Consider the following 27,445-nt stretch of genomic DNA (forward strand, 5'->3'; position numbering starts at 1 on the left):
ACAGATGTTATATGAAGTAGCCCTATGTCAATTTTAGTACTGTATTTTTCCTCCTCACCAATGTCATCATCAGTTTTATCTGCAGGCTCTTTCTCAAGGCACTCTCGGACAACATCTCGCCCTAGAAGTGGATCAGAAGTTCTGTCAATATCTTCATCCTCCTCCTCTTCTTCATCTTCAGAGTCTACAGGTGCTTCTGGAAGACCCGTTAAATCAACATCTCCCATCTCACTTTCTGTAGCCTACAAAGAAAATGCCACACAGAGGGTTCAATGTCCTCAGTTCAGTGATTTATGGTCTGAGGTAGCTAATAAAAAAAAAATTAAATTCTGTGACTAACAAGTCTAACTAGAATCTCTAACAGCTCCCTTTCTAAACACTGAGGAAAACATGTTGTGCTGAAATGGACTAGATTTTCATTTTACAGCATTTATTCTCTTTCTTGTGAATTCCTGTGACATTGTTTTTCCACCATTTGAGTCTACAGTATTAACAAAATAATAATATAGTTTAGTAATATCAATGCCTGCAGACACATTTCTACTGTCAGCAATAGATGACAACAAAGACATCACCCTGAGCAGCCAAATAAGACAATGGTCAAAGAGTACAAAATACCAGCAACAAAAAGCAGAATCACATAGGAATCACTTGCACTGATTCCTTATGTACAGTTTAAATGATGTAATGCCATGAAAATAAATTTCCAAACAGATGGAAGGGGGAAAAAATGTAGTTTCAAATTCTCAGTTTCTACAGAGTAGTTGCTCAATCAATTTTTTTAAAGCTTAAGCCAGAATGCAAATCATTTTTCTGTTTAAATTCAGAAATTTGAACAACAAGATGTGTCACTGAAAAGTACAAGGCAATTATATAGAAACTTGCAGAAAATGGAGTTTGTTTTTTAAATGAGCGCATTTACAACACTCACTTCCACTTTGAAGAAATCCTTCAGATTTTACAAAAACACTGAGCTAAGGTTTTTGCATGTTCACAAACATCCAAAATGGAGACTGAAGTTAACACTTTAATGGAGCAGAGCACAGCTTCTCTGGACAACCTGTACCAGTGTCTCAAAACCCTCACAGGCAAGATTTTCTTCCTGTACCCAAATTAGATCTACCTTTTGTCTTTGTCACTACAGGACATGGTAAAAAGTCTTCCTAATAAATCTGCTTTAAGTATTGACAGGATGCAATAAGGTATCCCTGGGGCCTTAATCCCTTTTTTCTCCCATCTCTGGGGGCATCACACAACTGCTGGATGGAGAGTGCATCCACAGTTCCACCAGCCAAGTCCCTCTTCCCATGGGAAGGATTCCCCAGTCCCTGCCTTGATGTTCAGGGCATGGAGAGATGTGGGAAGAGCAACCTGTGAAAACTGAGACAAAAATGGCTGAGTGCCTCAGCCTTCTCCATGTCATCAGTTCTCCTGCCTTATTTACTGGGGGAGTGAAGCACAATTTGTATCTGGTTTTTGGGGGTTTTGGTTTTTTTGACTAATGTACCTGTAGAAGCCCTTCTGGTTTTTGACACATCCCTTGCCAAATCCCCCTCCAACTGAGCCTGACCCTTCCTGATCCCAACCCTACACATTAGGGCAGTGTACCTATATTCCTCCCAGGACACATGAATCCTCCCTGATTCCATTAATGCATTTTCTTCTTGTGCTTAATTTTCACCAGAACGTCCTTACTTGGTCACTGCTCTCCTGCTCTTATGGCCTCACATAAAACAATATTCATTTAAAGCAATTTAATCACACCAGACTGCACTGTCTCCATCTCCCTACACACTCCATGCTGATGTGAGCCCCAATACCTGGACAGAGGAACAGCTCTGTCATCCTACACCAGAAAAAAAACCTGGGGTTTAGATATAACCCTAGAGATTGTCCACATTTTGGTAATTGGCTAGCAAACCTAATAAATAAAGCTTAAACTATTTTAAAATATGTATTTCTTTCAGAGGAGTGTAACAATATAGAGAGGGTTAAATCTGTTTTACATTACATCACTTTATTGGCTTCTGTAGCTCACATTAACAATTTTGGAATTAAGCCCAAGTGCAAATTGTACTTGGAGATTCTCAGCAGCACATGATCAGTACAGCATTTTATTCTAGCACTTTTCTAGCATTTCTTCATCTAAATAGCCACAATTTATACCAACTTCTTCATGCTATGACAAACAGGAGCACCAAATCCTCACTTTGATACCCCTATGCTGAACCAGAAAAAACTGAGGCTACAGGTTCTACCAAATTTTTTATATCCTACATAGGAAAATAGACAAATCAGCTCCTTTCTTGATAAATAAGTTACAATTTGATCAAACTATGAAATAGGAGCAGTTCCTCCAACTGTGTTTCCAAGATTCTTTGCAGATGGGTGACAGAATGCTGGCAGGTCAGTGCTGGAAGAACAGGAAGGATTTCACTCACAAAGCCATCTGCAAAAGTAGCTGCTCTTCCCAACCACAATGCTCCAGCTGTTTCCATTATCAAATATAAAAATCAATCCTAACACAAACATTTATGAACTACTGAGGTACAAAATGAAACCTGAAGCTGCAATCCTCAAATCTCACACAAATATGGATTTCCAGGATCAGGTCTGTGGCACAAGGGTATCTACTGAAATATACATCCTTGATAAATATTTTATAGATAATCTATTTCAATATTGAAGCCTTAACCACAATTGGAATTACTGCTGGACAATGATGTTGCTGCCCACAAAGAGTACATACTCCCAAAGTGATAAATGAAGGATTTTCAAAGAAGTGAAAGGGGAGAGAACTGACAGAAATAAACAGGTAGGAAAAAACTGATGCAAACTGGTTGGCCACTAAGAGAAGATGATTGCCAGGTATTGATACAAGAAACTCATTTGTCTGAGTGGAGGTGAGACCCTCTCCAGCCACATCCAGAGAGACAATCTGCATTCCCTGTGTGACTCTGGCTGGGCACCTTAGACCCTGTCCCATAAAAGGGCAAAGAAAGATGTTTTCCCTGTGCAATGAAATGTTGAATTCTTTTCCCCCAAGGACCCCTGTAACAGGTCAAATCAGCTGTACAAGACTGCATTTCAACTGCTGTATGCACAACCACACAGCTTCCCCTAGCTCCTGCTGAAGACCAGAGTTCTGAAATTAAATGTACTTTCAGAAAGGGATTGAAAGAATAAAAATTTTTAAATCCCCTTCAAGCAAGAAGTTACTTTAAAAATTGTAGAGAATAACTTACATTTTCTTCCTCTAATTAAAAAAGGTCTGCAGCACAACAGAAAGACACCTGCTCTGCAGTATTCCAAGCAAGCTGGAATTTACAATACACACATTAGGACATTCTGGTGTCCGGTTTCAGACACCAAAACACTGAAATCTCCAACAGGGAACAGCAACAGAAAAGGCAAGAAAGAAAACCATAAATTTTCATCACTTTTTGCAACTTACTCAGGAGATTTAACACAATGTCTCCACAGCAGAGCTTAGAGGCAGGAATCTTCTGCTGATCTCACTAAGCTTTATGTTCATAATTTCCTGTTTAACTGGAAATGGGCTTTACTCTGGACTAAAAGGCAGCTGGAACAAGTGAAACCTCATTTCAACACTATTGATGAATGTGGTGTACACAGATGAAGAGAAAATCTTTACATATCTAAATAAAACATTGTTTCATTATTTGGTTCTACCATTCTTATAATGTTTTCCCATTCTAGAATGAAGTTTGTACTACTTACTGTAAAAATTAATGTTAAGATACCATTAATTCAAAAGGTCATTTCAAGGCTACATTAATCAAAATTATTTAGAATATTAGTGACACTAATGATATTTCTAAAGAGTTTAGTATGTGAAGCTTGGCATGATACATATGAAGCTGACTGCAAAAGCAAAGCATCATTTTCCAAACATTTTATGAAAATCTGTATTTTGCTGTACCAAAAATGCTTTCAATCATGGAGTCAATACATCACACTCAACATGTAGGTTTATTATGTATCAAAGATGTTCTCTACCTTCATAATATGATGAATATTTGAGGGAAACCACTTTTCTTTTTTGTGATTTCAAAATCTGTCTATATTGATGTGTTGCTGCAATATAATGCTGTGTTAGATATTGGGCAATGGCATTATTACTTAACATTTATCTATTACTAAGTAATATCTAGAGATCATTTATAGATTTGTGACAAATAATAAGAGAATTCTCCATCACTAGCTGTTACAGCTACTGCAATAAAATCCATAAAACACATAAATGCACATAAAATAGATCTTTTATCAGGTTACTATTTGCACATTAGGCATATGAGAACGAGATACTAAAATTTCACTAAAAAATTAAGGGGGAGAAAATCACTGTGGGTTGTTGAGGATTTTTCCCCCCTCGTGCCATGTCTGTAGCATGTCTTCTCTTCACCCACAGCTTATCAAATGTTTGATTCTCTAATGCAATCTTTTACAATTAATGTCACTGTAGCTCTGCTCATGCATGGCTCTAGAATTATCTTTCAGTATCTCACTCATCAGTGATGAACAGTGGTGACCTGCCTCAGCATCAACCTGGCCAGCCAGGAATTCTCTAACAGATGTCCTCATTTCCTTCAGGATGCAAAACCAGACAGGTGAATGTCACTGAAAAGGAAATTCTTACCTGAAAAGTCTTAACTCCTAAAAATTAATACAAAATCTGCAGTCATTTTCACATTAATTATTCCTTAGTGTACAAAATACCTAGCACCACGGTTTATTTGCTACAATGCATATAAATATGTTACTCCACCATTTCTTTTATTTATATAATTTTTCTTTGTTTAGCAATTATGCTCTTTTGTCATTTATGGATGAGTAGATATAAGGCAATTACCCACACATGATAAAAGAGTGTTCTCTTATTACAAGATATCATTGCTAGAGTGATATCTTTGTAATCAATAATATATGTAAATGCTTTTCACTTAGAGCAACCTCTCCAAACTGCTCAGGCAGGCAAGCCAAGCACCCTGCTGCTATGTATGGCCTTGCAGTGCCTTTCCCAGTGCCGGTGTCTGTGCAGCTCTGGGGGCTGTCACACTCAGCCCTAACTCTAGGCCTGATGGCAGCTTGTCCTGGGCTGAGGTCCCCATTCCCATGGCTGCTCCAGGTCAGAAGATGTAGCAGCAGCAATGTTGTGGCCCTGCTGTGATCACCTTGGCAGCCTTTTCCAGCCCCACTGTCCCTGGAGCTGTTGGCTCTTGGACTCTCCCAACCCCAACCCTAACCTAACACCAATTCTGATGTTGTCTTGATTCAGAAAATCAAGAAAAAGAGTAAAAATAATGTCAAGATACAGAACACAATCTTCCAGCACAGCCTCTCAGAAATAAGAGAATTCATGGAGCATCTTGGAGAGACTCTCTCAGGGATGCCAGCTACTCCTAATCTACTGGCAGCAAGCAAATCTAAAGTAGTGAGGTTGTAAACTAATTAGGACAAAAATGCAGGGCCACTTGCAGTGTTCTAAAGTAATTTTTGCTTTAATGTCTTATTTTTCAAGTTCCCTAAGCAATATATTGTAACTAGGTATCATTGATCTGTTTCCAGCATAGAAATAATATCCAGACAGCACCTAAGAAAAAGGAACAGGTGTCCAAAATCAAGTTACACCTACACCATGCTTAACAACTGCTGTATATTCTGTATTGTGGTCAGACTGCAACTTGGAAGTGGAAAAGCTGTGAAACTACTGATCAATACAAATCCAAGCTGAATCCCCTCATCAATCAGAGCACAAACACCCATGAAATGAGCTCTGTGATTTGACACAAGACAGGTAACTTATTAAGTGTATTATCAGTAAACAAATGAAGCTATCTCTGGCTTTCAGCCAACTTCTCTCAGGAAGCCACACTAGAATTTCCACAGTCAATTAGTACAAAGTGGGTTTATTACCACACTTTTGTTTGTAGAACTGAACATCTGCTATTAGCAATAAATATAAATAATCAAGGACGGCATTGGAAACACCAGGCTGATTTCAAGAGATTTGTTCCATTTCAGAAAGGAAAATGATCCCATGAATCAACAAATGTTACTTTTAAAAGCCACAGCATACTTGGTGGTACAGAAAGATGTGAAAAGCAACAAAAAGAGCTTTACAAGCATCAGCTTGCTGCATGTCTGTGGGAGTGATGAGCCCCATGGGCAGCACGGGGATAGGTGGAAGCATCAAGAGGGTTTTTCCCAGTCTTGGATAAAGGGTCACTCTTCCTGTTTATGGAATGGATGTAACATCAAGGAAGGAGAGCTATGAAACCAAAGCAGTCTTACCTGATAAATATCAGAGAGGCTGCTGCTCCCAGAGTCACTGGCAATGCTGCAGCCTGACTGGCTGGAGGGCACGTGCGTCACCTGCGGATGAGGATTGTCCGTGAGGTGCATCTTGGTAAGGTCAGCTGGAAGCTGAAAACAACAGGAATTTGGGGAAAGGTAGGAAAAAGAAAGGAAAACAAGATGTGTAAGTTTGATTTGAAGACAAAGTTTATCATAAAACTTTGGTTACACATTTAAATTTGTACTTGAATTGCTGAATTATCGAATCAAAATCAAACAGAGTTTGAACCTGTAACTTGACATACATTTTGAGAAAAAGCTAGTTTAGACTAAGCTGACCCAATCACACTTCACTTTTCATAAAACTGATGGAACACAATGCACCTTTCATAAAAAAAAGGTCTTGGATATTAACAGCTAAGTGACATACCCCAAGATGACAAATATATGACACTGGCCAAACAGCACACAGTATTTAACCTTAGCTGACATTGGAATCCATTATGAAGAAGCAGGATTCCTCCTTATAAGTTCAATTTATGCACCTTAGTTCAGGAATAACCTTTAGAAAATATCAAGGTAGAACAAAAAGTAATGTAATCTAAATAAAACATTTGGTCTGTAAAGGGCTTTAAATTTTCTTTAAAGAAATGAGTACACAGAAAGAATATTATGAATTTTGGATACAGCTATGTACAACAGCACTCCTATTTTATAAATCTATCTGTAAATGAACACACTTGCAGATATCTAAATTTGCATGTGAAGTTCACAACCATATTCTTTCTATTGAAAAAAACAGCAGTAGCTTTTAAAGACTTAGAACTGCACAGGATACTGTCAAATGAAGTCCTTTAATTCAGCTGCTTGGTTGTTGTTTTTTTTTTTTTTTTGTCATTATACTTATTTTTAAAATACTGAATTATTAAAATTTAATAAACTTTAATAAAATTTAATTTTTTTAAATTATTCTCAACTACATGAAAAACACACTGTATCAAGGAATCATAGATTCTCTATGTGCTTTTATCATTTTTAAATTATACAAGTTGCATACTATTTCTTTTTTTAAAAAGTTCTGATGCAGAAAAAGTCCAAAACTACTCCAACAGCATCAACTAAAGGCCAATACTGGCAAATAGTCTTGAGCTGGTATCAACTTTATAAATACTGACTAAACTTAAGAGAAGTGATTAACAGGTTTTGATTTACCATCACAATTCCATGTCCATTATCTGAAGAACACACAAGAGAAGTACTTCACCAAACACCAGTTCACATATTTTCCGAAAACACAGATGGCACCAGAGGTTTTGCCAAACCTTCCCCACACCCAGGGAAAAAACTGTTGAGACCTCTGACAAATGCAATGTAATTTCACTATTAAAATTGTGATAAGGAACATGAGGGATCTTGCATCCCTTGCAACTCCCAATGACATTCTCGTTGGCAATGACTACTCAAACACAACAATCCACGTGGGCTATGAAAGCAAACATTACTCTTCCTCACTATCCTAATTTTTACCTTATTCTAGCTTTGTTTTTTCCTAACAAAAGAAAGAATAAAATACCCAACCTGTAAATTCATATCTATGGTCACATGAAAAGGAGAAAGTCTGAAAAGCAAAAGGTTGCTAAAATCCCACAAAAAGCCCAATTCAAGCAGTAGGGGGAAGAAAGAAGGTTGGCAGAATAAGGGTTAGGGAACTTAAGTTGCAGTGAACTTGATCTAAATACAAAGGAAACACAACACTTTAAAGCCTATGTTTAGCCACCAGAAAAAGTTTTACAGGCTGAAAATACCTATTTTGAGGATTTGAGAACAGCAAAAAGGTCAAAGCACTCAGGTGACAAAATTCAATCCGGTGGCCAGCAGCACTGGGGATGAGCTGCCATACATGGAAGAGCTGTCAGCACAGGGGAAGAGCTGATCTAACATCCAGGAGTTTTAGGAAATTACAGAACAAATCACCCCACACAGATCCACTGGCTCTAGCTTAAAGCCCACAGGTTTCCTGCAAACTCTTCAGGCTGTCCCCACCTTTAAAACCTCCCTACTCCAACAAACAGCTCCAACTTCAGCTTCAATCTTTCTGTCCATGATCAAATCCAATGCTGACTGTGGTAACACAGACATAAGGAAATCTAATTTAAGCTCCCTTCTATCCAGATTCTCAAACCTTCAGAACAGCTCCAGTAAAACAGTGAGCAGGACCAGGAGTAGAACCAATTCTGCAGGATTTCCCAGGAGAACAATGGCAGGTGCTGCTCTTTACCAACAACTGGTGCTGTTAAAGCCTGGTCTGGCTAAAAGACACCCCAGCACCGACACATGTGCGCTGCCATGTACAGTTTGTCTTCTCTAATTTATTTGAGATTTTAAGATTCTTGTGATGAACACTGTCTTCCACACCTAGACTGAGAAGTGGGGCTCCACCTGGTCTAGTGGAAGGTGTCCCTGCCCATGGCAGGGGCTTGGGACAAGCTGAGCTTTTAGGTCCCTCCCAACACAAACCATTCTGTGATTCTGTAATTCTAAGTACTGATGGAACAAGACATGGCTCTCAAAATAAACAGGTTGTGCATATATTTTGTGTGTCATTTTCACAAAAACCCACTGATGATCAAAGCACTGCCAGCCTTCCCAAAGGAGTATTTCTGAACAAATAATTAATCAAAACCGCTCTTCAATCCCCCTGCCAGCACTCCCCTTCACTGCCATCAACTATAAAGCACATGGGTATGTATGATGCAAAGTCCTGCTGGACTTTGCAATATATTCTTGCAAAAGACATTTAATGCAAGTTAGATGCAAGGAAACATCCCAATATCTCTTTAAATTTGAGAGAGATAAGGTTTATTTGAGACAAGTGACCTTTAAAGTACTGCTTGCCACTCGACTCGATCTCCCAAAATAAATCACAGCTTCTGTCTTTTGTATGTCATTTTTATTACCCAAAGTGATTGTTCTTTCTTGCAGAGCTCACCAGGCAGCAAGATACAGAGAGGATGTTTCTGTACCTACATGACAGCGGACACAGGAAGCTCTTGCTGGTTGTGGCTGGGAAGTTGCTGCAAGTGACATAAAATTGTCTTAACTATTGGTGACTGTGACTTTTTTTCTGAAACTTAAAAATTCTTGTTACAAGAGCATCAGTATCCTGAAAATCCTGTGTTGGGAAACAAGGTCCACACAGCAATGTCCAACTATACCCGTATTAGATGCTTTTGGATGCAGATGTTTAGATCTGCAGTATCTTCTAATTATGTGCCCCAGCACCCCCAGACAGGAAAACCACAAACATTCTGATAAACACTCCAACAGACTACTTAGTTGCTACTTTAAACCACAACAATTTCATTTTTTCACAAGAAGGGATAATCTGGAATTGTAATATGAGTGCATCTGACATGCTGGCACAGCCTGTCCCTGCATCAGTGCCAGCACATCCTTGTGACTGACCTTTCCCAACAAAGGGATATTTAGGAACAAACCCCCCGTTGAAATGCCACACTGCAATTCAGAACTGCACCAGAAAGAAAGTTAAGAAAATAGAAGTTATCATCAGCATAGCCACCTTCAGCTCTGGGCCCCCTCTGAGTCAGGAAAACACAGTTGGTGATTACATCAAAAAATCCTGGATCAACTAGGAATTTTTAAAGCAATATTGCAAACTGCAAGAGGAAAAAGGAGAGAAAAAAAAGACTAAATCCTTCAGAAGCTCATCCTAATGGCAGCATCAGCCTGCCATGCCACACAAACCCAGAAGCACCAGCAGCCTGGACTTGTTTCTGTTAAAGGAATTTGAAGTTTTGGAAGAGGGTTCACAGGCTGATCCCATCTCACCTGTCAGGACACAGCCATGGTCAGTCACCTCAGCCAGGAAAGAGAGGAGGTGGTGGGAGAGGACATGGGAGTGTAAAAGCCAGCACTGAGTAACATTTAATAAAAGATGAGATGCACAAAATACTAAACTCTCCCCACAGCAGACTTGAAAACCTGAGGGGAAGACTCCAAAGGTCCAGCAGGAATTTTGGCTTTTTCCATCAATTTCATGGCTGCAGCCACCTAGCACCAGTGCAAGGAGATGCAGCACTCCTGCTGCCAAGCCAGAGAAACTCCAAGAAACTCTGCAGGCCCCAAACCTGTCCTTTCTCCCATTACATAATACAAAGTTTACTTAAAAGAAGTATTTTATTTGATTATTTTTGTTTGGTTGTTTTTTTAAGAGACATCAGGACATCTTGGTTTTATAGAGTTACCAACTTTCTAAAAGTAGTTTGGAAACAAGAGCAGAATAATGATGTGATGGTCTCTCCCTGAGACAGCTGAGGTTCTGTTCTCCAGCAAGGACAGTACAAAGTTTAACAAAGGTGAGTACAAGGTTGTGTATCCACACCAAGTCTCGTGTCTGTAATTCTGAAATTAATTGGAGTGTAAGCTCTGATCCATGGCCCAACTCACAGGCCAGCAGACAAGGACAGTGCATCTGCAGTGACATTTACTTCCCACGTAAACACCATTTACTCTCAGCAGTGAAGTCACACAGAATACAAGGGAATTAAATTAAAACCTAATTTTGCTATAACAGACTTTCAAGATTGCACATGCTCTGTCCAACGGAGCAAATGACGTGACCTTTGACAAGATGACCGCCCATCAACTTGTCTGAAAAGGACACAAAGTGATGGTCAGCCTGAGGACAACCTCCCTTCATGTTCTCCCTACAGAGGGTTTGCTAAAAATAAAGGCTATAGAAAGCCACTGCAGTGTTTAAACGGAGAGAAAGGCAACCACAGAATTCAGAAGTTAAGTTTTGTCACAGACTGGCCAAACTGCGACATTTTACTTTTCTAATTCCCTTTTTTTTTCATGGAAAGGAATCAGTAAAACCTCTTTTGGCAGAGACCATGCTCTTCATCCTTTATTTCCATAGCAATTTACTTTAGGATTTGCTGGTCTCTCTGCCCTAAGGAAAAACCATCTCTGTGCCTTTGTGCTACAAGTTTTGAAAATAAGTATCAGTGTTTACTGTTACACTTTGGAAAACCAAAAAACACATGCAGAAAAGGCATAGGCAATATGAATTTGCAAAATATTCTTGACAGAGGGACAAAAGACTTATGAATTATCTTTTCCTATGTGTAGAAGCTTCACCACTGTGTTTTAACCTGCAGTAAATTGTATGTATATCTAACACATTCAAAAAGATCCCACAATAAGGACAGTGGGATAAAATCATGAGGATAAAAACAATTAGAGGAAGCACAACCCACTGCACTCTTCTGGCCCATTCCAAATTCAAATTAATGGAAAGAAAAAGGGAAATAAAGAATCAAAAGGTTTGCCCCTTTCTTTAAAACTCCTTGGTAGCAAAGTTTTTCTAGGAGCCCATATGGATGTTTACAACCAATCGATGCAGTCTGGACACAGCAGAAGCATCAGCCTCTGAGAGAACAGTCTGTCCTTTTCCAGGCTGTATAAGCAAATTTTCTGTCCTTGGTTTTACAGACTGTCAGTAACCTTCTACCTTATTTGCTTTTCTGAAGTTCCCTGAAATGCTGCCAGCAAGACCAATATTCAGAAACAACACAGGAGTTATTTTCCATAAAACACCCGAGGACGAGCGCAGTGCAGCCCTGGGGTGTCAGGGCACACATTCAGCTGCTGGGCCACTGAAAAACCCCCCCAACTCAGTGTGAAAACCAGCTCTACAAGACAAACAGTCCCAATTTTAAAGCACATTTTTTTTTAGCATTTTGTTTATTGAGGTTTTCCATTAAGAGGTTTTCACTGTTGTAAGCTGGAACCTATTAACACACGCTCGGAGCATTAACTGGGATGACACTGGGTAACCTCTGAGCCTTAGGAAACACTCCTGCTCAGCCTCCACCATACCCAAGTGGTTTAAAGACAGCAATTTTCCTTTCTCAGATGATACAGAAAGCCTGGACTGTCACAAGAAGCCAGTTAAAAAAAAAAATGTTGGTCTGAAGTCTTAAATATTAAACCAAATTGCCAAACTAAAAAGACCACATAATCAAAGAGCTGAACAGGACCCCAGTCCTCTGAAACAGGAATTCTCCAGCTCCCACCTCTCCCTTTTCAGTGACCATGTCCTTCCAGTCCCTTCAAACACCATTTTTTATTTGATACCCTTGATTCAACACCTTTCTTACCTTTAATATTGAACTAGTTCTTCAGCAAATTCTACATTCCACCATCTTATTGACAAGTTGCTTTGATGGTCTCACTATGTGCTTGTGTCTCCACCATTAGCTTGATCACAAGATAACTAATTTATTTAATTCATTCTACTTTTCCTTTCTACAACCTACTGAAAAAGGAGCAGCACTGCTCACTAGCAGTGCTTTCTATATCCCACTTTCTGCTCTCCTGCATCCCATTCATGCCATCTAAGAAATGAAAAAGGAACAAGCTTCTTGGATGTTTTTTCTTGGCATCAGTAAATTATTTTAATCATCTCATATATCCTGCCAGTAAATCAACAAGAAACCACTAAAACCCACAACTTCTCTGAAGTTGTTCTGCAGAATTTTCAGTAATCTTTTTCACAAGGATTTGTATAAATTAAATCTGCTTTATATTAACCTTTTACATACAAGCCACAATTCTCCTCCAGTTCAAAATACACTTACAGCTGTGTTGCTTCTCTGAGATATAAAGAGAGGCCACTTAGGTGTCCACAGAGAGAATAAGATGAGCCCAGCTGAATTACCCATGCTGACATCAGTCCACAGACTTAATGCAAACAAAACCATTTCCTCCTTAAAGACCACAGATGGCTCACCAGTGGCACAAAACCAGATTTCTTCAGCTTTTAAAAAGCAACAATGATGTCTGGGGGGTGAGGTTTTTGTTGTTTTTAAAGCCAAGTGATGGCTCAAGCTTTTTAACCAACAGGTCCAGATAAAATCCTGTGCCTTTAATAACATAATGCAAAAAACCTCAGTGCCTATCCAACTACACAAACTTCATGACAATATTTATTTCAATGTTTTAATTCACTATCTACAGTATCTACTCCTGGTTTTATCTATACTACACACATGAATCTCAAAGCAATAAGGACCAAGTTGACATCATTCGTGGCAGCCTTGCAGTGCCTCAAAAACTATTCCTGAAGCCTTCCTAAAATATCTCTAGGCTTACAAGAAGGTAAAAAAACACACATAACACATAAAAACCATCTGGAAGAATTAATAATCCCTAGAGGCTGTTTATTGCCTCTGGTAGCCAAGAGCATTTTGGTCGTTGTGGCTCCTATAGCACATAGAAATTAAAATTCTCTGAAGTATTACATTTCCTTAGTTACAATAAGGTGATATGAGGACAGAATTTCAAACTATATTCTGGTGTTGCCTTAAACCACACATGTAATGCAATTTTAATTTGGTTTTCATATGTTTAAATTATAGATTACTACTATGCCTTAACTCACGATAATGCCAAGTGTCTGACACGCAAACAACTCAGCTCTGGAGAAGAAGTGGGTCTGAAAATTCACCCACAAAAAACTGTACCAGTAGTGATGGGAAACCCATTATAAAGGGAATATCCAGCAAGAAAACGTAAGTGATGGTTGCAAAAAATGAAGAACAACTCTCCTCTGGTCCATTCACAAAGTAACATATTTAAAAATGTCAAGGCCTGTGTTTTTGTTATTTTGAATATGGAAAGAACAGGAATGTTCAAAAAGACTTATTTTACTCCAAATTTTACTCTTTGTTCTCGCCACTGAAAATTAATACAATAGTAAAAAGTGCCTTGTGTAAATAATTGCAGTAGAAGAAATGTGATGGGGACTAGTGATGCTCAGCTCTACAAGGAACCAGGAGCTCCAGCAGCCTGACATTTGGGAACTCTCATCCTAAGCCAGTACAGCAGGGCACATAAAATTCCACACCTCCATCGACCTTCATCCACTAAATAATTTATCAGCTGCTAGCTGCAGGGATTGGCAAAATACAGCAGGGTGACAATTCCTCTTTACACATCCTCAGAGTGCCACAGCCCTACGTCACAGCAGTGACATGCAGGTGCCAATCAGCTCTGGGATGCACCGAGCAGCTCCAAGGACACAGGAGCACAGTGAGCACACTGCCTCAGCCAGCACCACCTCTGAGCCAGGAGCTGTGCAAGAGGCCCTTGGATACTGTACATGCAAAAAAATCCAAAGCAGCACCAGCCTTCCATTGGTGCTTCCACATTTTCTTTCTGTATTCAGCAAGAAATGCATTCGTGGAAGCGAGAGGAGCAAAAGAGGGTGGTCCTGACCTAGGCTGTAGTTGTCAGGAGAATTCTAACAAAGCAGGTTTAAACCAAAGTCTAGGAGGAAATAAATTAACAGATAGGTGTTTATTTGCATAGTAAGAACTGATTTCCCATAAAAACAATACTTCAGGAAAAGGCTTTTTCTGTTGAAAAGTAGCACAACGTGCACTTGCACTTAACTTTAACATACAATACACCAGAGTATAAGGAACTCCAAGTTTTCTGGAGTAAATGGCCACACAGCTCATACTAAACTGTTTTTAACTTAAATGCATTTTCTTGCCTGATAGTTTAGGAAGTTTTACAAAAAGTATCCTGCAAGTGGTTACAGAAAACAGAGTTAAAACTTGTATCAAAGTGTAAGAAGAACTGTCATTTGTCAGTCCAAGCCCTCACTCTCCAAATGCCCAGGAATCATAGCACTGAGGAACCAAGAGGCTGTGCCCCCAAAAAAACATGGAGAATCAAAGCAATCCTTCTGAGCAGTGGGTGAAGGGGAAAAGGATCAGAAAACATAGGGTAGGAGAGACCATGAATACTCTGAGGAGCTGGCTGAAACCCCAAAAATTCCAAAGAGGGCTAAACCATGCAATGCAAAGCTCCCAGGAGGGAAGAGAACCATGAGGAGCCAGGAGAGGAGCTCAGAGAGCAAGCACAGCAAGGGATGGCAGCTCTGAGATGCTGAAAGCTGGGCTGGAGCTACAGCACAGACACAGAGACTGGTGGCAAAGGCAGGACTAAGGGGAAGAGAAAGACCTTACCAAAAGTGACTGAAAAAATAAAGCAAAGGACCAGTTGTGTATTTGCCCTGAAAACATTTAAAATTCATATTACTGGGGCTGCTTTCCATGTAAGCACGTCAGCAGAGATAAGGATGACATCGAATCAAATCAAGGACACACTATCAAAGCTCTGTTTTTCTTCTGAGGAACTGAAATGAAATCTTTAATTGCATGAAGGTTCCAACTCAAGATCCTGGAGATCAAGCTGATGCCCTTTGGAATCAGAAGATGAGGTTACACTGATTTTAGTTATGAATAACCAAAAATGGTACCACATCCTTCTGAGAGGATGCCAGAAATAGGAATGGGACTGAAAAATTACTCTAGGTCTTCTGTTCTAAACCAAACACAAACTTTTACAGAGCAAATGTATCATTACCATGCTTCACATTATTAGATTTATATCAAACAGCAGAAAGAGAAGAGCACAGAAGCCTAGAGAAAATAAATTACCATCTACTGCCATAAGATAAGTTTCACGTGCACCTGGGATCTTGAATTAAACTATTTTGCTTCAGGAAAAAAAAATTTAAAAGCTTAAATGTTAATTCAAAAACTCTTATTTTCTATAAAAAGTGCATTATCTCAAAAAGCATCCATTTTAAATAGCCTCTATAGAAACATTATCCAATCACTCCATACTTGCCCCATCAGACCCTCATGCTTCACACAGTTACTGTGGGTACATTCCAGGCTTGGAAAATTCTTAAGATGTGCATAAAATTTCTATTACAGAAGAACCCTCCACACCTAAATTGTTAAGTTTAGAGCTCTCCTTCATAATGACTTCATAGCACAGCTACAGTTAAGAGTCCAATACCACAAAGTGCATCACAGACAACTGAACAAAGTTATGATCAGAATTACAAAGACAACCAAAATCTTGCTGAGACTGTGAATTATTTGTGAATTATTACTTGTGAATTATTTTCTTCTTTCAAACGCTGCACTGGCATCACAGGAGTTTTGTTTCATGTAAGCTGAATGTCTCTTGTCCTTGCCAACAGAACCAGCCTGTGGAGACAGATCTCCACCAACGTGATGCAAAGTCCTCCATCTTCCTCATCCTCTTCCAGAGCCACAGTGGCTCCACAGCTGGCACAGCTTTGATCACTGCTCACCTCACTGCTCACTGCTTGTCATCCTCCCCACGTTTCCTTACTGACTCCTGCATCTGCTCATCCCATCTTCCACAGCCTTTCCTTCCAGCAGGAGCACAGTCCCCAGGGTAGAGAGCATCCCTCACAAGGGGCAGTTCTGCCCCACTGCTGGCTCCTCCAGATGCACACAGCCATCATCTCCTCCTGCCAAGGACAGGGTGATGTCTCTCAGACACGTTTCCAGTTCTCAGCAGTCCTCAGAAATGTGCTGACCTCCACAAGAACCAGCCTGAAAGGGCACTGCAGGTACACATTCACTGTTCTCCCCCTCTGTTCATCCTCCTTTTACAGCTCTTGATGCAGGGAAATGGAATGCATTGATTGCTTTACACAAGTCAGCTCTGCACCTTTACTTCTGGAAACCAAAAGCCATGGAGTGTCTGGGGGATGAGGGGGAGAGCAGCACTAACAGTGTGTGCTATGGGAAGTGCTGTGGACACCAGGACCCAGAGACACCTGGTCCTGGAGAGTTCCTTCAGGTGTCCACAGAGCTCCTAGGCTGGCTTCTGCTCCTCCACAGCCACTCCAATTAACCTCCCTAGGCTAAGGTTAACCTTCAGAAGTGTTCTACCTTCACAAAAGCCTACCCCTTATGATTAGTCATAAGAAATATGACTTCATCTTGCTCTGATTCAATCCATGGATCATCACACTGGCACATCCAGAACAGCTGTAATTACAACTGAGTCAACAGCCCATTTTCAGACTACTGTCCTGTACCAGTTTAAAAGCAGCTGATTAAAACAATTCTGGCACAGATCTACATAAATCTAAGTTCTAGTTTCCAAACACAAAATACTTGACATTTTCAAGTTAAACTTGAAGCTTACATATTTAACTTACATATTTAAAATTCTGACATGACTTATTTTGCTGTATTATGTATTATTATAAAACACTTGTCATAGAAACAGATTTTTAGTATAAAGCTCAGCTAAAATCAAAATGGCATATCTCAGATCTGATTCAGCACATCAGTTTGTTTAATCCTGTGCACACTTCTCCTCAGAGTTACCAAACAACATGAACAGATCCCTTCAAAATTTTGGGGGGGGCTGTAGAAGTTTTGGATGGCTTGTGGGTTTTTTCAGAAAGGAATTAAAGTGCTTTATCTTTATAGCTTTAAAGGTAAAGAACTGTTAGCTATGGACTGGAATGCAAAATCAGTTAATGGGTTCTCATAAGCCATTAGAAAGAAAAAAAAGAAAGAAAAAAACCAACTTTCCTCTTCCTAACATTTTATACCATTTCATTTATCAATAGTAACTGAGTGAATAAATGGCTTGGCTGGCAGAGCAGCAATCCACTGGATATTGTCCACAGAGCTTTTTGACACAGGGGTCAAAAAACTTTTTTTTTTAATGTTATTATTTTACCCTTATGAAGCCCTTATTTGAGCACAGGCTTTTTTGTGGTTTCTCACTTCAGCCCAAGCTCTGTGGAGAGTGCAATCCCAGCTGAAGCACCAAAGTGACTAAAGCATTCCCAGTCCTTAAGCAGTATTACAATATTCAAACCTTCTTAATAAGGGCAGTGCAGGTAAGTCAAGCTTAAGTAAACTCAGCCTTTCATAATTAATGTCTGCAGAGCAGGAAGGGAAGAAAGACTCTCCATGTACACTGGGGCATGGACCATGACACAAACAGGCCAGGGGATTTGCCAGCAGCAGGAACTCCAAGGTGAGGAGCCCCAATTACCTGTGTGAGCACACAGAGCCACTCTCCAAGACCACAAGTACCTGTAGCTCCCCTTCAGTGCTGCTGGGGGGAATTCAGCACATGTGAAACACCAAAATGCAGCCACACACCCACCCACGCAGCTCCACGCTGGCTCTGGCACCCACACAGGGAAACCCCACAGCCCAGAGCTTGCACCCCCCTATTTACCACGAGCTTCCCTTTACATCACACCAGACATAAAAACCAAACAGGGAAAATCAGCCAGGACAGGGAGTCCACACCCCCAGCTGGCTTCTCCCTGTGCCTTTACACACCATCATGTCATTGAGACTCTGAACTTCCTGGGACCAAAGTCAAGAGCCATCTCCTGCTCCAAAGTCAATGCTGCATCTCACACTGCCTTTTGCCCACTGCCTCCAAATACCAGAAAGTTGCACAGTCTTTTTTCTACTCAGTAAATACAAAATTATAATAAAGGAATAATAATGAATATCTGCCTGGCCCCAGATTTATAAGGCAATTCCTGTATCTTAGGTGACTACTTCTTGGTAGTAGCCTCAATAAAATACCAGAAACTCAGCTAATTTTCTGACTGAGCATACCAAACAGTAACAGTCTCATAAATATTGTATTTTTAATTTCTTTAAAGGCTTTTATCTCAAGGTGGGTTTGGTCGAACATTCTAGCTTTCATTATGCCATTTAAAAGAAACACCCTTCCCTCCCCAGTTTCACAGAAATACTGCATTCTCAGACACAAAAATAATTGGAGTCCTTTAAAGCTAATTGTAATTACATAGTTCAGCTAAATAATTAACCAGTTCCATGCTGCTGCACAAAGGAAACAACCAGTACAGCTCCACACAGCTTGAAAATTAAAACATCACTGGGTTTGGATACTAGTAATCTCAAGTTAGCAAAATATGCCAGCAGTTATGAAAATGTTACACTGCAATAATATTTATAGGCTTCATATACACTTCATATTTATAGGCTAAAAACCAAGCTTAACACATTTCATAAGCAAATGGCATCATTTTTATACTTGCTGGTCATTTTAAAGCTATTGGTATATTAAACAATTCCATGATTTCTAGGTCCCCCCTTCCTGTTAAGAAATGATTCTACAAAATTAGTTCATGCACAGCCAGGATTCCAGTACCTTCAACCCAGCATGCTGCTGGGATGAGAAGGGAACATTCAGCTAGCACCAGGGCTGTCAATACATGTCACAGAAATGCAGCACAGACAAAATTTTACTTACTTTGGAGGCCCAGGGCTGTAGGCAGTTGGCATAACATCGAACAAGAAAAGCCATTTCTTAGGCTGGGGGAAAAAAGTTTCCTTTCTCAAATAAAAGCCACAGGGGGAAAAAATGAGAAAAATCCCTTCTGCTTTCTCTTTAAAAATCATAAAGCAGCAATGTACATATATGCAACTTCTCAGGCTTGGATTTCACACTGAATTCGATTAGAGCTTCCACTAGATCTGAGGAGTTTTCAGTATTGCAGGGAGTTAGCAGCAGCAGCAGCAATTCCTATAAAAATGTTCCAGTTTTAACAAGCACATAAATTCAAATCAAAATGTTTCCTAGCTTCTCAAATACAAATATCCATACGTCCCTCCAGGCAAGAGGCATGCACCCAAAAAGTGCTGCTTAAATTGAATTAATTCAGAAATGGATTAGAACTGCAGTTTAAAGCAATAATACATTATAAAGCAAGGTATGAATTCTTCAAATTTCTTTTTTCTCTTCTAAAATGCATTTACAAGTGGCTTATCTTCGGGTCCACTTTTCAGAAACTTCATCCTAATACTGTAGATGAAATTTTGCAAAGGTTCTTCAGCATCTTAGGCGATCCAGGAATCCCACATCCTGGGATATTAAAGTTTCTTCTTTATACTCGTGTCCATCATAAATGCAGGAATTGAATTCGCATCCGTGCTGTAGCTCCAGGATATATGCTCTAACAGGTTTGCACTGTGGAATGTATTAAAAGCCTCTGCAATACAAACCCTTTTCTCTTTTGCCCCCCCCCTCCTTTTTTTTTTTTTTTTTTAATGCCGTTTACAACTCTGCGGTGTCGCTTGGTATTCTAATGCATCAGTCAGATAGCACGGCTAATCCACGCCTAGCTTTTCCAATTAAAACATTTCTGTAATGCCAAACAAAACAGGACGTCCATAGCTACAGCAAGGCTGACTGCTGGAGTCCTAATTCCTACTATCTTTGCCTGCTTCTCAGCAGCTCCCTCAGGAGAAGCTCCCATCGATTGGATGCTCCGCAGCAAGATGAAATATCTAATAAGGAGGAAAGAGAGTGGGAGGGGAACGGAGCTAAAAGGATGACATCACCTGTATAGAAAGCCTTTAGAAACTGCATTAGATCAATTGGCTACTGGATCTGCAGATGCAGCCAACAGAGCATCTTTATTGACCTAATATAAACACACATATCAGTACAACTGCTCAAACACCCTGCTGCACATCAGCTTTTTTATCTTTTTATATCTATTCAGGGATGTGCTGGAACTCTGATTATTCTCCTTTTTCTAAATATTTTTTTTAAATTAATCACATGTATCTACTAACACTTTCAGCAGCATTTAGGTGGATTATTTTTCATCTCTGCATTCAAATTTTTAAAAAAGTGAAATAAATATCTGCAGCCATTCACATGCACACAGACACATGCATCATTGGCTCACAATAAAAAAATTTTGCTTCTATATGTGTGTCACTCTAGAGACTCTCTAACACTTTTATCTCATCCTAGAGAGATTTTATCTAGAATGAGAAGTAAATTTGTTATTAAAAAGTGAGATTTATAATTCTCATAGTATTCATGGTTTTGGAACACTTTTTTTAAAAAGTTTTGGAGGGTGGGTTTTTTTTCCCTGCTCAATCAAGACCAGTTCTGTTTCCAACCCAATTTGCCTTAATTCTGCAGTCGTCAATTTAGTTCTAGAATCTCTTTTTGCAACTAACAACTGATCTATTTGAAAGGAGCTTAAAGTCTTGGATAGCAGCCCATCTCTCCAGTATGCTGGAGAGATGCTCCAAGGAGGGATCTCAGAGATCCCACACCTTTGAGCCAGGTCTGCTGTGATGCTTTCGGTTCCTAGAAGGCAAATGACTTCTGCTACTGCGCATGGGAGGGAAGGAGGGAGGAGACAGGCGAGGGGACAGAGGGTGCTGGTTCTGTTAAAGCCATTGTTTTGGTCTCTGGATGATTTTCTTCATCTGCAAGAAGGGGTACTCACTGTTACTGCTTTCCTCTTTTTGTAAAGAATTTTTGTCACCACATCAGACTTGAGGGTAATTCTCCAAATCAAAACTAGCCCATGATGGCTGTACCTCCTGTGCACAAATGGAGCTGCCAAGGGGGGCCTGCTGGTAGTAAGGGCCAAAAACACCTTTTTTGTCTTGTCTGTTTTGAATCAGGCAGTTTGAGCAATCCCCAGAAAGCTCTTTTTCATCTACTGTGCCAAGGGACACACAGAAGGAGATTCTCAAATCTTTGAAGCCAAGTTGTACCAACAGGGCACCACTCTCCATCTCACACCAATAGCTCCTAAGCAGTCATCCAGGAGCTGAATTCTTCCCAGCATATATCCCAAATTATCACAGAAACATAGAATATCTGGAGCTGAAAGAGACATACAAGGATCACCAAGTCCAACACTTAGGATAGGAGTTGCACCTTAACCAATAAAGACCTTCCCCTGGTGCCTTCCAAAACTATCCTAAAAGGAAAAATTGGCATCAATGTCTGAATTAATCAACCTCTTATCAAACAACAAAAATAATAAATGCAACCAGGGTCCATAAATATAACTGGGTTTAATTTGCATTTAAACATAAAGGACAATCTGAACTTCAATCCTGCACTTGCAAAATTTGCAAACACGAAGTCTATTTGATTTCTAGAAGCTGAAAGCATTCTAACTACTTTAGATTTTTACAAAGCACTACACAGCTACACAAATAGCTGTTTCTTTTAGTGCTTTTTCAATACTAAACAATAGACTGGATATGTGAGCTTCATCTTACACATGACTGTACTGCCTCTTTTCTAATAATTCATAAAATTGTATTTAGAAGCATCTTAAATGTCTGTAATGCTACAATGATAAATCCCCAGCAGCAATAAACACCCAAACACTTCCATGTGGTGTTACCTGCATTATGGCTAGCATAATCACAATTTATATCAAGGAGAAAAGAACCCATGCAGCTGAAAGAACCCTCTCCCTGCCTGCCTGCCCCTGATAGCTCTCCGGGCAGATCTCCACCTCCCAGATCCATCCTGCTGCTGCATTGTGCTGCAAACCCGATCCAGCGCAGATTTTGGCGCAGATGCCATATTTTACAACTACTGTAAACACCAGCTCAATAATGGGAACGAAATTCTATTTCCTCCTGGTTTTGCCTTTAAGTGCAGATGACATCATCCCTGTGGCCGCGCCGCCAATGAGCGCGGCGGCAGCGGGGGTCCCGGGGGGCTGCAGCCCACGCTGCGCAGCCCTGCCCACCCAGCCCCGCGTGGGGGGAAAACCTGACCTACTTCCACACCCCAGCTTTTGGGGCATCCCCCCACTCCCTTCTGCTTTCATTGATTTATTTATTTATTTTAACGCATGCCTCTCTCTCTCTGCAGCTCCAGCTCCCTGCAGCACGGGGATGTAAGTTTTTTATAAATCGTCTGTTTTAGTGACAAATCTCAAAACTAGAGCAACTCCAAGATGAAAAAAAAAAATCTGATACAAAGGCTTGGTAGTGAACGCAACTGAAATACTTGAGAAGAGCTGCAGCATTGAGCAGAATCACAAACAGAAAATCACCAGTTACATTTTAAGCCAGAATCCAAGTTTTAAGAAGATCTTAAGGAAAAAACAGTATACAATCTCTGTAGTAAAGGGAGTCTTTGTTCCTTAACACTGATTTATTTCCATGCTGAAATACCACTCCATAGATTTCTCTGCATCATTCTCTTTATCCTCCCATAATGCTACCTGAATCCTCCAGACTGTTAACCAAATCTTCACGTTCTAATTGTCTAACAAGCGTAAGTCACTGAAAAATGAGATGTTTTTAAAAGGCTAGTAAAGCCTTTCATAATTTAAATGCACATTCAGTTAGGCAGGATTAGAGTCTTCCCTTATTTGAGGACACCACAAACGCAAGCCCTGCACAGGCGGGAAGCCCCAGCAGCTGCTGGCAGAGGTACCCCCACAAGCAGCAGGACTTTTTCCTGATCAATCAGAGGAAGAAAAGCCCATTGTGCAATTCCAGCGGGGAGGACGGGACGGTCTCAAAGCCATCACGGCCCTGGCTGAGGAGGCAGGAGCTGCCGGCCGAGGGGCCTGGGGCTCCGAGCTGGGCTTCAGGACTTCTGTCCTTTTGTCCTCAGAGGCAGGCGGCCGCTGGCACAGTGTCCCTGGCACACAGCTCCCTGCAGTCTCAGACATGAGCAGGCACCTTCACTGGCCCCCCCATCTCCAGAGCAGCAGCTCTGGTCTCACCCTGACTCCAAGCCCATGGTGGGGGCTGGGGAAGGCAACCGCTGCTCAGAAGGCGATCTGTCACTGCACACACTCAGGCAAAGAGGTTTCAGGCTAAAATCATTCATTTTAATAGCGTTTTCTGAGTGGAAATTGCCAAACATAGCAGCATTATGCAGAAATATTTTAGCATTAAGGGCACCTGCATCAAGAGGTTATTTCCATAGATTTGAGTACTTTACATCTTTCTGGACAGACAGGCAATGGGGAGCGAGGGTGCAGAAGGCAGAGCCTGCTGCAGACCCTGCCATGCTGGCACAGCTCACTGGATTCAGTGCCACTGCCATGCTGCTCAGAGGTTCTCCCCACCTCTGAACACCAAAAACAACCCATTGTATTGTCGTGGCATGGTCAGCCCCTCACTAGGGCTTCTCAGGAAAAAAGGAAAAAACATACAACCTCCACCCTGTTCCTGGCTCTTTAGGAAGGGGAGGCAGGGAAAGCAGCACCACAAGCTCCTGCTCCCCTTCAGGGCGACATTCCGTGGTGCCATCACATCCTTACACATGTCGCTTTCCACAGCAGCACTCGCTGAAAGGCTGTAGAAAAATCCTACCCCAAGATCTGTAGGGCTCATAAGTAGTATGAAAACATGATCCATCCTAAGGGAAGGAGCGAGGGAGAGCAGGGGGAGAGCGGGAGGGGGAGGGCAGAGGCTGTCATCATTCCTTAAGTGATGTAAGCTTCTAAATATAGCACCAGCAACACAGGAGGAACAATAAAAAGGCACCATGGATTGAATTTCTCCACTGCTTTCACACTACCCCGACTCTTTTTTTTTTTTTTCAGCTGCCGTGTTAAGCAGGGAAAGGTCATCTTCTATTTAAAATGATTCCGATTTATATGGTTTATAATAGGTTTATAAATTACAGCTCTCTCCTGCAGCTCTGTCTCGCTCGCACACTCTGCAGAGCCGGGCAGAGCATGATCCGCATCACAAGCAGGGCTGACGGCGCTGCTGGGGAAGGGGGAAGCCCCCTTTGCTATGGACTCACACAAATAAAGTTCCTTTCAACGGTTTGAACTGAGATGATTCATACCACACTCCTCCCTTCCTGCCTGACATCTCATTTTGGCAAGGGGTGGGGAAGTCTGGGAAGGTGTGCAACCCAAAAATCCCTGGTGGTGAAAAGGTGTGGGTACCAACCCCAAAAAGGTCAGGCTGGGGGACTGAATCCCCTCAGAGACATAGAAAGGACAAAACAGCTAACATCCCACAGCAAAATTTCCCAACACATTTAGGATTTTGCTCACTAAACATAACCTCAAATCTAGTCTCAAATCTAGATTCTTGGGAGACAACACCTCCCAAACCTAACATGGACCTGGCTGTGATTTCCTCAGCTGACAGTGACATGGGAAGCCAGGTGGAGTATCCCATTTGTAAAGCTCATAAAGGTGCATATATATTTTTCTCATTCTGCAAGAGTTGATACAAAAACCCATTCAAAATACCACTTTTTCTTCCCTCGCTTATTCAAAACAGTATCTCAGGTTAAACCAAGTAGATTAAGCCTATTTAAAATACAAAGTACTACCACACCTTTCACAAGAAAAAGGCTTCTGATTAAATGACCTTGAGAATAATGCATTAAGTCCACAGATGAGGTTAAAAAAATCATGAAAATGCCACTTTCAGTATTTCTTTTGTCTTTTTGCTTGAGGCTTAACACTAAACTGGAAACCTGCAAGTGGCAAGAGGGGAGGGATTTGACTCCTCCTACCAAAATTTCTCTCCTAAGCAAGGGTAACTTTGCACAGTCCACTCTCATTTATCAGTGCTCAGCACATCCAGTTTGAAGAGTGAGGGAGTCCCACCCTGACAGACCTGCCTGTGCTCAGGCACAGCTTCATGCAAACAGCTCAGCCAGCCCTGGACCCAGGCTGGGACCAGGCTCAGCACTGTCTGAGCTCTGTAACAGAGTGAAAAGGGAATAATGGGCAGGGTACCAGGCACTCAGGGTCTGCACATCCTGAGATCTGGATGCCCAGACCAGCCATGCTGGGGAAGCACAGCACAGACCCTACAGCAGCTCTCAGAGCTTCTGTCATCAGATGGAGCACCACAGTACAGCAACTTCTAAACTTTCTTATTTTCTAGTAAAATCCAGCCTTTATCACCTTTTAAAATGCAAAGCTGAGTATGCTCAGAGAAAGTTTTCCCCAGCGTCATTTGGGGTCTTCCCTCTACTGAGGGCAGAGCAGGAAAACCCCAGCTCTTCTCACTCAATCTGAGAAATTGATCTGACAGATAAAGCAAGGGGTAAGCCAGATGCCATACCTGCACTCCCAAGTTGACAAACCACAACTGCTAACCAAACTTTAAAAGAAACAAAATCAAAATCATAAAGACAATAGAAGTATTGTGGCTATTTTACCTTTAACTAGAAACTTCATCATGTAAGAACAAAACTCATTCATATTCAGTGACAAAACCAAACCTGACTTGCAAGAACAGAGTAAGGAACAATGACAAGATACAGTGGTAGTCCCATAGAGTCTCGTATTTTATCTGTCAGACGTATCATTATTAAGAGAGATGCCACAGATCAAATATAAAACTACAAATGCTGGTAAATGTCATTAGATAGTAATCAGTTCTGTGCCAAAACCAAAGATACTTATGTAGCTATTCTCTCCTACAAGCAGTGGTCTTCATGCCAAGTTTCTCCAAGGATAACAGAGCATCCAAATGCTTATAATTATGCACTGACATTTCCTGATAGTTGAAAACTGCTCAGGATATTCTCTATCTCTAAACTCGTCCATGAGGCTTATGAAGAACATGACTGAGTTGATGTGAATTTCCATATTCTAAATCAGAAATCCATTTTACCTTGAACACAAAGTTGAAAACAACACCATCACAGCCCTTTAAAGAAATCCTTCAGTGCTATGTGACATTCAACCAAACAACTCCAACTTACAAATTTACAAGGCTAACATACAAAATAACCCTTCACAGGACTACTTTTCTCTAAGGCAGGAGGAACCTAAACCTAAGTGAAAGGCTGACTTGGCTACAAGTGAGACTACAACCAGGCTGTTACATTTGAGTGGAGCATATTGGACAGAAGCAGCCCAGATGGAAGACATGGAATGAAAAACAGATCCATGGATGCTACCATCTCCCTGCACACAGGGAGACCAGCTTGCTGGCTACTACCCTGTCAGATTTCCCTACAAGAAGCCACCCAATATGTCATTTTAAGAGATTGAAACAATGTTAAAAACAAGGATCAGAAAAGGAACTGCAACTCATACACAAAAGATTTTTAAACCTCCAAAAGAAACAAAACATCTCTGTGGTGCAGAGCATCTTTTACCACCAACCCCCAAGTGACACACACAGTTATGAGCAGTGGGCAAAACCCTCACACATCATTCTCCATCGAGTTTGCATAAGAGCTTGCTTATAAAGAATTAATGAGTTTGGGACTGCCACCCAAACCCTTAGGGTCCATCAAAACAGAGATTAACTCCCTGAACATGCTACATAAAATATTTTCTCAGGCATTTTCCAAGGAAGTGAGTTAATTTCTACAATGGTGTAAATCTATCTATGTGGTAAAAGAAGAAAGAAACAAATTACTGGTTATTGTGTGGAGAGCTGTCTTAGGTTGCAATGCAAGATGTAACCAAAAT

At 40.7% G+C, this 27,445-nt stretch overlaps 1 protein-coding gene across 14 annotated transcripts in view; it reads right to left on the bottom strand.

The window, feature by feature from the left end:
- The window catches only part of RAPGEF6 (Rap guanine nucleotide exchange factor 6), a 122,653-nt gene that overhangs the window by 40,884 nt on the left and 54,324 nt on the right, over positions 1-27,445 (bottom strand). For 13 of the 14 annotated variants that reach the window (XM_054642678.2, XM_054642680.2, XM_054642683.2 and 10 more), the window contains 2 exons: positions 6,316-6,447; positions 59-242 (listed from right to left, as the gene is read on the bottom strand). In XM_054642678.2, the coding sequence (XP_054498653.1) occupies positions 59-242; positions 6,316-6,447 (316 nt within the window). Of the gene's footprint in view, positions 1-58; positions 243-6,315; positions 6,448-19,500; positions 20,538-27,445 lie in introns of those variants that run through there. The other variant, XM_077186274.1, reaches the window with a different exon arrangement.

Source organism: Agelaius phoeniceus, chromosome 15, assembly GCF_051311805.1.
Source record: "Agelaius phoeniceus isolate bAgePho1 chromosome 15, bAgePho1.hap1, whole genome shotgun sequence".
Lineage (NCBI taxonomy): Eukaryota > Metazoa > Chordata > Aves > Passeriformes > Icteridae > Agelaius > Agelaius phoeniceus.